Source organism: Rosa chinensis, chromosome 5 (genome assembly GCF_002994745.2).
Source record: "Rosa chinensis cultivar Old Blush chromosome 5, RchiOBHm-V2, whole genome shotgun sequence".
NCBI lineage: Eukaryota > Viridiplantae > Streptophyta > Magnoliopsida > Rosales > Rosaceae > Rosa > Rosa chinensis.
This window is the reverse complement of record NC_037092.1, coordinates 58,504,288-58,515,153: the sequence shown is the minus strand read 5'-3', so window position 1 is coordinate 58,515,153 and position 10,866 is coordinate 58,504,288. Positions and strand designations below refer to the sequence as shown.

The 10,866-nt window shown below is 37.1% G+C and overlaps 1 protein-coding gene across 1 annotated transcript; it reads left to right on the top strand.

The window, feature by feature from the left end:
* Nucleotides 1-3,922: 3,922 nt before the first annotated feature.
* LOC112165492 (glucomannan 4-beta-mannosyltransferase 2) lies at nt 3,923-9,711 on the top strand. The gene is made up of 9 exons (XM_024302034.2): nt 3,923-4,689; nt 4,814-4,912; nt 5,182-5,434; nt 6,606-6,716; nt 7,448-7,584; nt 7,716-7,829; nt 7,916-8,115; nt 8,208-8,423; nt 8,965-9,711. Exons 1-9 carry the CDS (start codon nt 4,360-4,362, stop codon nt 9,125-9,127), a joined length of 1,623 nt encoding a protein of 540 aa, XP_024157802.1. The 5' UTR covers nt 3,923-4,359; the 3' UTR covers nt 9,128-9,711.
* Nucleotides 9,712-10,866: the final 1,155 nt, after the last annotated feature.

Below are 10,866 nucleotides of genomic sequence, written 5' to 3'. Positions count from 1 at the left end.
ATTTCATTTCAACTCATTTACCTTCTACTAATTAATAGTCATATCATAAAAGAATTGACATTTCCTCATTATAGTTTAATGGGAAGGGATTCAGAGTACCGATGTGCACTTGTACTAATAGGAATGGATGGCTAGATAACATCAAGTGCATTTTTTTTGTTATTAAAGAAAATTTTGAGTACAAACTACTAAAGGCGGAGATGTTCTAATAGGTGTTGGGTCACTTGCACCGCCGGTGCATAAAAGAATTTTCGTAGTTTAATTTGGTGAGTTGTTTCATTATTCTGAATTAGATATTGTTCAGAGTTTTCTCTTTTGTTTCAAACTTTGACTTAGGTGGATCTTTGCCAATCTCATTTAGCCAATTTATATCACCTTTATGGTTTCAAGCCCTGAATTTAACAAAAATAGTTAGTGATTTATTTTATTAATTCTTGCCATTGAGCTTATTATTCAATAGAAAGAAAATACATTGAGGTTTTTTTATTCTTTTTCTTTTTCTTTTGCTGAATAATAGAGGATAAGAGAGGAATAAAGCCTCTATATCACTCATTATTAAAGAAGAAGACCAAAAGGAGGAGGACTAGAGGGAAAAAAAAACAGGTCCCTTACAAAAAGAAAAAAACAATAGACTAACAAAAAGGAAATTGAGAAAGGTCTCTAATGTCGCTATTGTATTACAATACTATAAAAGGTAGGGGCTCATCCCACCACAACAAATTAGAACAAGACATATTGTGATGTGCCAAAACATCAGTTTTTGTATTCCTTCCCGAAAAATATGAGAAGCTATAAAATTCATCTAAGAGATTTGGTATAAGCAATTCAACCAACGAATTTGAAGAGGCCAAGGGACAAGAGAAGGTGTACATATATAATCAATAATCAAGCACCAGATATGAAACATAATCATCTGTTGAGTGTACTTTAATATACATTTTGATATAAGATCGAAAACCATCAACTGAATTGCTTAGTTATGTATGGTCGGAAACTCAGAATGACGTGAATGATGTTACAACATTGTTGGTTGACCTTTGTTAAACTTTTTATGCATGTAGTGAGAACTTGTGTAATTTTATGCACTTACATATTCTGTTGATCTTGCACTTCTCAATTAATATTTAGATTTGAATTTGAAAGTTCATAAAAAAAGTGAAGAACGGAGTGACTACAAAGCAAGAAGAAGCATGAAGGAAGACAACAATATTTCTTTTTGTTTTTCCTTGAGGTGTGCAAAATTTGAAAAGACACAAGAAATTTACAAAAAATAAATAAATAATAATAATTGTCACAAAAGGAAATTACAGGTACACATGGGTATTGTCATGGGTATGAATTTAACAAAAAAGATAATAATAATAATAATTGTCACAAAATTTGACAATACCCATGTAGACCCTAAAATTCATATATTCTAAGAGATTAAAATGGATGTTTGTAACTTTGTATGCGCTACTTTTCGATTAATATTAAGATTTGAATTCAAAAGTTCATAAGAAAGAAAGAGTACTATATCCAAACAAAAAAAAAGGAAAAAAAAAAAGAGTAGTGCTAATTAAAAAAAAAGAGTGGAAAAAGAAGAAGCCAGAAAAAAAAATCAGATGTGTAAAACTTAAATAGGTAGGAAAATTTTAGCTAATTAAAACAGATTCTTTTAATTTGGAAAATTAAAAACATTAATAGTGTGTTTGGATGAGGGAAAAAAATGATGGAATTTAATTGAAAGTGAGGATTTCATAATTCCTACAAGCTAATTCCCTCATTTGGCATTATCAAATTGAAATTTTTAAATTTCTCTGTGGAAAAAAACGAAGGAATTTATTATTTAAATTCTCCACTTCAATTTCCACAAAAATAGGTATAATTTATGAATTCCTTTGTAGTATTCAATTTTTATTTCCAAAACAACTCTTTTTTCAATTTTATTTTTTTATTTGTTTTAAATTTTCTTAATTTATTACACATTTCAAATCTTAAATAGATACAACCAAACAGTAGAAATTGCAATTAATGGAATTTTAGACTGATGGAGTTAAAAGTTCCATAATTTATTTTCATAATTTTCTCATCCAAACGCACTGTAATAGATTATCACAAAGTAGGGATTCCTTCTATAGGGGAAATGCTCATTTACCCAATTTTAGCTTAAAATTTGCCCACTTGCTCCATTAATAGTTTTTTAACCCCATTTACCCAAAACACTTTAAGGGATTATTTCCCCTTTACCCAATTAATTCTTTTTTTTATTCTTTTTATTTATTTTTGGGACTTTTTTGCCCTCTCCTTCTTTCTCACTTAGAGGGAGAAGTCATCCTCCACCTTGCCGGACTTCGGTGACCAGTGGCCGGCCACCGACTCCGGTGACCGGAATCCAGCGGCTGGTGACCTGAATCCGGAATCCGACTACCGGACTGGTGTCGGGATTCCGGTGTCTGAATTTATTGTCCCCCAGTAATGTTATTATTGCCCCCCAATACTCATATTATTGCCTCCCAAAAATCATATTGTTGCCTCCAATAATCATATTATTTCCGTCCAGTGAATTGTATAAACTCCCAAAACCAAAATGAATACACTACAGACACAATTGATCATATTATTGCCCCCCAGTAATCATATTATTGCCCCTCAATACGCATAGTATTGCCTCCTAATAATCATATTATTGCCTCCAATAATCATATTATTTCCATCTAGTGAATTGTATAAACTCCCAAAACCAAAATGAATACACTACTGACACAATTGATCATATTATTGCCCCCTAGTAATCATATTATTGGCCCCCAATACACATATTATTGCCTCCTAATAATCATATTATTGCCTCCTAATAATCATATTATTGCCCTCAAGTGAACCAAAATGAATACACTAAAAACACAATTTATATGTTCAATTGTACACGTTAACTTTTTTTTTCCTTCACCATTCTCGGAGTTCACACTATAAAAAAAAAATGATCTGGGCACCCAGAAATTGCTCTGGGCACCAGATCAGAATGACTGGGGACGAAGAAACTAGATATCGGACCGGCAGATCTTGAACTCGATATCGGACCGGCAAATCTTGAACTCGATATCAGACCGGCAGATCTTGAAGCTTTGGGCTGACGAGCTCGTCTCCCGCGGCTTCTTCCTCCACCGCACCACCGCCGACCTCAACCTCAACCACCTTAAGTCTTCGTTGCGGTCGGGTTTCCCAAGGAAGACCCGGCCAAGATTCGGATCGAGAAACAGATCCGAGTTGTCCCAAAATCCGCCGGAAAGGTTTCGTCACCGTCATCGACTCGCCAGGCGACGACTTCTGCAGCGAAGTCTTCACTGCCCTGGATCGGATTCTTACGCTCCAATGAGGAGGAGGAGGTGTGTGTGTGTGTGTGTGAGAGAGAGAGAGAGAGAGAGAGAGAGAGAGAGAGAGAGAGAGAGAGAGAGAGAGAGAGAGAGAGAGAGTCTGATAGGAGGAGAGAGAGAATTTTGTAGTTTAATAATTTGATTCAGGGTAAAAATGTCACTTGCGTTTAAATTGGGTAAATGAGGTCAAAAAATTCTTAGTGGAGTAAGTAGGCATTTTTTAGGTTAAAATTGGGTAAGTGGTCACGGCCCCGATTCTATAAGTCTAAAATGACGGTTCTGCCCTTTTTGACTTTTGGAGATATTGTAATCTTTTGTGGGCTCTGTAATCTCAAAGCATGTAAAAACCGGACATTGGGCAATAATGAAATTGAGTCACTCACTTCGGAGTAGGAACAGTGGAAAAATATGAGGATTCTCTTCATTGCAAGAGGATACCTTCCTAAAAAAGAGAGTAATTAGAATGCATATAGTCTGGCAAAGCGCAAAAGAAACGAAAAAAACATTAAATAGAAAATCCCAACTAGGGTCAAAACTGACTATATAAGTCCCCTCTCTCACTCTCTCACTCTCTCACTCCTTCACAACCCCCCCCCCTCTCTGTGCCCTGCCTCTCCTCCTGTCTCTTCTCTGCTTCATCTTGGCAACAAAGAAGCAGAGAAAGTATTTGTTGGCACAGATCTTTTGAGAGAGGGTTGCCTTAGAAGAAGGGGAAAGTCATTGATTCTTCCTCCACTTGTTTTCAACTGCTTAGTACAAAAAGAGGGAGTGAGTGGCAATCAGACAACCTGTGTTGTGCATAGCCATTTCCTGTCTGGGTTTTCTCTTGAAATCCAGGAATTACTGTGCCCATTTGTCCTCTTTCCAACCCACCCAACTCTTCCATATATACCTCACTTCCCCACATTTCATCACATTTTACCAAAGTGAGAGAGATCTGGTACTTACAATTCCAATTACCCCTGTTCATTTTTCTCTCTAGGGAGAGAGGGAGACAGGAACTATGGCTGAGAGTACCAAAGTTCTGATACCAGAGACATTCCAGGGTGGGAGTAGCTTTGACATTGCAGGCCAAATTGGGCTGATTTGGGAGCTAATCAAAGCGCCATTGATAGTTCCTCTGCTCAGAGTTGGAGTCTATGTCTCACTAGCCATGGCTCTCATGCTCTTTGTGGAGAGGGTCTACATGGGTATTGTCATTGTTTTGGTCAAAATGTTCTGGAAAAAGCCAGAGAAGCGCTACAACTATGAGCCCATTCAGGAGGATTTGGAATTGGGCAGTTCTAATTTTCCAGTTGTACTTGTTCAAATCCCCATGTTCAATGAAAGAGAGGTAAATGACAATGATAATGCCTCGTTGTTAATTACCATTATTACGTTATGCTTGTCTTTTTTACCATAATCAATTTCTGGGTCCGTCTGGGAAAAAAGCCTAAATTCATGGTATGTATTTTCAGGTCTACAAGATCTCCATTGGAGCTGCATGTGGGCTGTCGTGGCCGTCCGATCGTCTTGTGATCCAAGTCCTGGATGATTCAACTGACCCTACAATCAAGGTTCATATAAATATAATGACCCATCATTCATTTCATTTTTTCCTCTACCAAAACTTTCTGACAGTACCGCAATCTCATTTAGTTATAGGACATGGTTCGTTTAGTGCATTAGTTGAGCCCCCAATGTGTTTGGTAAAAACTACCAGACAGAGCATTTCCACCATCAATTCATTAGCTTTCAGTCAAATTTCTCACATGGGTTTTGCTTATAATTCGATATATGAAAATGGGTTGGTGATTAAAACTAGCAAAAAACTGAATGAATGCAGAAAATGGTGGAGGCAGAGTGTCAGAGGTGGGCGAGCAAAGGCATAAATATAGTGTACCAAATCAGAGAAACTAGAGGAGGATACAAAGCAGGGGCATTGAAAGAAGGTCTTAAACGTAGCTACGTGAAACACTGCGAGTACGTGGCCATAATGGACGCCGATTTCCGACCCGAGCCTGACTATCTCAGGCGAGCCATCCCTTTCTTGGTTCAGAACCCCGAAATCGCTCTGGTTCAAGCTCGTTGGAGATTCGGTAATTAATTATTCCATTAATTAATTTCATTATTATTATGTTGATTATTTAACCCTTTAATTGCGCTTTCATTATTTTTTTCTGAAAGTGTCGGTGGTCTTGGTTTTCATTTTTTTTTTTTTTTTCTTTTCGGGTAAAAGCCTTTTTGTTTTCGTCGGCGGGGGGGTTGGGTTAGTTGTGCATGGGCGATGGGGTCTGCTACAGAGGGAAGACCTTCAATCACGGGGGTGGCCCGCCATTGCAGCCCACCTGATCATGACGCTTGTTTGTCTACTTAGCCCTACTACATCAAGGCACCCACGTCTCGGAAATTCTTGACGTCTTTAATTGTTTTAGTTTTAGTGCCATGACTCAAGGTGTTTCATTTCGTGTCAAAAACAAAATAAAAGGTGTTTCATTCTTCCCCATTACCGTCTTAATTCATAACCTAAACCTGCTATAGCAATAATCAAAGCACAAGCATCCCATTTTGGAAATGTACCCTTTTGATAGTATGTTATGTTAGTTTGGTACATTGCGTAGTAGATGATCACATTACTCACAATTTAATAACGTAACATGTCACATCCAAATTTCGAGATAAATTTTCCTGACTCAAATTAGTGAGGTGTTACTGCAGTCCCCAAAACTGCCGGAAACGGTGCTAGAAATGCGGGGTAGGTTTGTCACTTTGCGGCAAGCTTCCAAGGATTGTAGTTAGTGACATTGGGTTGAATTACTACCGCTCCCCGGATTGTCCGGATCAGACGGTCAAAGGTCTGCCGGAACAGAGTCAATTCTCCCTAAATAGTTGAGGGGCTAAATTCGTCTTTTTGCTGAAGGCTTATCTGCTAGTGCACGGCCACGTGCTGTTAATAGTGTTTTGCTAAAACTGGGTGGTGTACTACAGGCATTGCGGTGGACCTCATTCTATTCGTTACCGACACTTGGTTTGTCATGCTCGTGCTAGCGTGGCTGGCTCTGATTTGTGCTCACGTGAGCACGAGACCATCTTCCCCGCCTACTTTTTAATTCTTTTGTATTTTTCTTTTCTATTATTGATGAGGGGCCGCAATTATATAATTATCAATATTTTTATTTTTATTTTTATTTTTTTATATTTAATTTTTTAATTTTATGTATTTATTTTTTTTATTTCTGGTGAGTAATGACATTGACATTGATTTTGTAGTGAACGCGGACGAGTGCTTGCTGACAAGAATGCAAGAGATGTCATTGGATTACCATTTCACAGTTGAACAAGAAGTTGGTTCCGCAACACATGCCTTCTTTGGCTTCAACGGTGAGCTACTTTTCCCATTCATATTGGTTTGTTTCAATTCAGTCCCCAGGACCAAGTTTGGTTCATTCATTTTCTGCTTCTTAATATTTTGACATGTGCAAAATCTTGGTATAGTACCCTTTGATGGGGACTAATTGGACCCTTTGATGGGAACTAATTGGACTAGTTGGTATGTTAGGGTGATTGGAATATAATTGTGACCAAGTCTGCTAGACCAAGACTTTAGCTTCGACTACTCGGGAGATGTTAAGAGTGTCGTCGTCATTAATTCATTGTCATCAGCATCAGCAGAGTCATGTTGTGGTTTAATATGGATACAAGAATTAGTGAAGTGCTAGTGTTCCATTCTATAATCTAGCCGTTGCCAAAGGTGTTGGTTTTTAAACAAGAAAATTTGATCTTCAAAAGTCAAATATGGGGACCAATTCACAATGATTATTTCTCGTTTAACTGTTTAATGTTTTTTGTCCTGATATTAGTGGATCTTTGACTCATTCATAACTTAAATTTAAATATAGAAGTGCATTTTCATTGTCAAGTTGCCATTCAACCATGGTAAACAAGTTTTTATCACATTATTGCATATTGCACATAGTTTTACTCTGATCGTTCTTACAGCTAGAGATAATAATTTTTAAACAAGGAAATGGATACTGCTCGTTTTCATCTTCCATTTACAGCTGTAGCATTCGTATTTGTACTTTCGTATTTGACATATTGATATATTGCAGGAACTGCTGGTGTGTGGAGAATTGCTGCCATTAATGAGGCAGGTGGGTGGAAAGATCGTACAACAGTGGAGGATATGGATCTTGCTGTCCGAGCTGGTCTCAGAGGCTGGAAATTTTTGTACCTTGGTGACCTTCAGGTAGATCCTTTAACTCGATATGAGTTCATATGGTTTATGAACATCAATTTTACACTCTACTTATAGGTGCGAAGTTATTTGTGCGATTTACTTATATGAACTCAAATACGGATTAATTATCGTTGGTTCAGGTGAAAAGTGAACTTCCTAGTACCTTCAATGCCTTCCGTTACCAGCAGCACCGATGGTCTTGTGGTCCAGCTAATCTGTTTAGGAAAATGGTCATGGAAATTGCAATGAATAAGGTGAGTTTAATTTGATGATAAAATATTCACACATTTTACTAATCCAAGATATTTTCTAAATGTCATATTTTTTTCTACTGCTGCAGAAAGTTACATTGTGGAAGAAATTCTATGTCATCTACAGCTTCTTCTTTGTTAGGAAGATCATTGCCCACATGGTGACTTTCTTCTTTTACTGTGTTGTGCTTCCCCTGACCATTTTGGTTCCTGAAGTTCATGTACCAATTTGGGGAGCAGTTTATATTCCTTCCATCATTACCATCCTTAACTCAGTTGGAACTCCAAGGTAATGTAGACTCTACATTTGGTTTCTTCATCACTCGTCTGCCTATTTACACTTTCATGTAGCTTATGAAAATAATCTTCTTCAATTTGCAGGTCAATTCACCTTTTGTTTTACTGGATCCTTTTCGAGAATGTGATGTCCTTGCACCGGACCAAGGCAACTTTGATTGGCCTTTTTGAAGCCGGGAGAGTCAATGAGTGGGTTGTCACCGAGAAACTGGGAGATGCTGTCAAGAAAGCAGCAGATGCTGCCAAGAACAAACCAGCCCCCAAATTCTTCAAGAAACCAAAGTTCAAGTTTGGCAACAGGTAAAAGTTCATCAACACTTAAAATTCTTTCTGCTGCAGACTTGCTGTCATTCTTAATTTACTTTGTCATGTGCGTGCATAGAAATTTGTAACTATTTGTATTGACACCACATCTACACTGGACCACCCAGAGCCTGTCTTTTTCTGCAGAACCATATACATTGGTATTAAACCAACCACATGTAGTTTATGCTTAAATTATTAGACAACATGACCTACTCCACAAGTAAGAACAATTTTTTCTCTGTTTTACCAGTTCAATTAAGAATCTTTCCATAGGTCATTACATAAATCTACTGCTAGCATATGACAGCAGACGACTTTATAAACTCTAGGAGTATTTTAGGGTGAGAAATATAGAACAACATGTGGGCTTAGAAAATTTTGTATTAACTGTTAGTGGTATGAATCCCAAGACATTGTTTTCAATTACTTCTTGCTTTGTCCTCTATTGGTTTGGTTATTCTTTCAACATTTCTATATGCCCTTTACTGAAAATATGAAAATTTATTGGTGTTGAATTTTTGTTTGTCATTAACAGACTGCACATGTTGGAGCTGGGATTTGGATTGTTTCTGTTCTTCTGTGGATGCTACGATTATGTACATGGGAAGAACAACTACTTTATATACCTTTTCCTCCAAACCATCACGTTCTTGATCTGTGGATTTGGTTACGTCGGAACCATCATCCCCAGCTCTTAGTGGCAGCGAAATTCGCAGTTAAACTATATAGATTTAAATTGACAGAATCCTCTTATTATTTGTCACCATGCCATGCCTCTACAACAAGATCTATGTAAGTGGGGTTCTATGAGCAAATGTTGGTTGAAACTTATATATTATTTTCAGCTCATTAAAAATTCATCTTGCCGGTGGAAAAAAGTTCTTACTGCGCCTTCCTCAACGGAATCTGATGCCATATTTCGAGTACACATGGAAATTTTCAGGGAGAAAGCAAATGCTGTCGTTATTAGAACAACATATTATACAGAGTGAAATTTGTCAAGGAAGATGCAGATGCCATTTTTTTCAAGGACAAGGAGATAGTAGTTATATTTTCTTCAAATAGATTGCTTGTAATTGTGAAGTTTTGTTCTTCTTTCTTGGATTGGCCATTTTTAGTTTTCTTTTCTTTTTTCCTTGGATTGTGGGTAATAAGCTCATGGATGAAATAGTTGAAAGTTGTAATCAAAAGTTTGTCATCATTTCACCTTATCCTGTGCCTAGTTGTGACTTTAGATTGTATCAGATTAAAGTACCCACTACACAGTACACGATTATACACATAATAGAGAGCAACTCATAAGCCTTTGTTGTTGTTGTTGTTGTTGTTGAGAATAAAGCAAGTCATAAGCTTGACAGTCATTTTTAGGCTGGAAAATGCTTTTCTTTGGAGCTCTTCATATTCTGAACAATGATTGCTATGGATAGCAATGCAGGACTCTAATCATAGTGACAAAAACGGTTAATGCTTCTTCACTTTGACAAGCACATTAGCACGTTTCTTGGCCTGACTTGGTCAGAGATTTGTCGTTCTTAGACTTAGAGCCCCACTATAGTGTGCTCTAACATAGCTAGAAAGAAAGAACATGTCACTTTACTTAGTAACGTCCAAGAAATTTTGACACAACTAACATTTTTATTTTTTTGGGCTTCATGGTTCTTGAACTTCCATTACCGTTCTTTTAGTAACATCCAAGAAATTATCCAAATAGACTCGAAGTACTTTTGTCACATTTCCGTTCAACTTCCATTTTTAATGACGTTTTAACTAAGACACATCTAATTATATAGGCAAGTAGACCATTTAGTGTGTAAAACGTTGAGTAGTTTGCGATTGCCTATATTTGTCATCCCTCCAAAGGCCAATGAGTACTCATCTGGTCATTTCTGTAATCATAATGGGGGCGTTCTCAAACCATTATGCTAGGTGAGTGGAACATTTTCAATTCACTTTTCATGCCTCCTCTCAATCATTAGTAGCCTACTTTGTTCTTGATTAAGAACTCAAAAGGGAAAGTCTGGTTGTGGAGAATGGAAAAAAGTAGCTGCTTACTTGCTCTTCAAGTGTCATTATCTGTCTTAATACCTTTTACTTCGAATAAATCATAGTGTGTCTGGGCCTGCATCAGTGTGAGAGTGAGACCTAGTCATTACAATAACTTGAAGAGCAGGCGCTGTAATTATAATGTGGCTTAAGATAATACTTCAAAGAAAAGAGATTGAAGCTTTTTGAGGGAGGCACAGCAGAGTTTTTAATTGAAGCTTCTAAAGTTATCAATAATTGTCTACTTAGATCTTAGATATATTAGTTCTTGTTGTGCCTTACAAGATTCTTAGGGAAACTTCTAAGGCAAGTTGCTCTGATAGGTTTGTCATAAACAATGGACTCAATAAAGGAAACAACCACCTCTTTGCCAAAGAAAAAAAAAACTAAAAGG

Excerpts from the sequence above, each read along its gene's own strand:
- LOC112165492 (XM_024302034.2), top strand. The coding sequence starts at position 4,360 with ATGGCTGAGAGTACCAAAGTTCTGATACCAGAGACATTCCAGGGTGGG. Across the intron at positions 5,435-6,605 it reads TCAAGCTCGTTGGAGATTCG|TGAACGCGGACGAGTGCTTG; the intron begins GTAATTAATTAT and ends TTGATTTTGTAG. Across the intron at positions 7,585-7,715 it reads TGTACCTTGGTGACCTTCAG|GTGAAAAGTGAACTTCCTAG; the intron begins GTAGATCCTTTA and ends TCGTTGGTTCAG.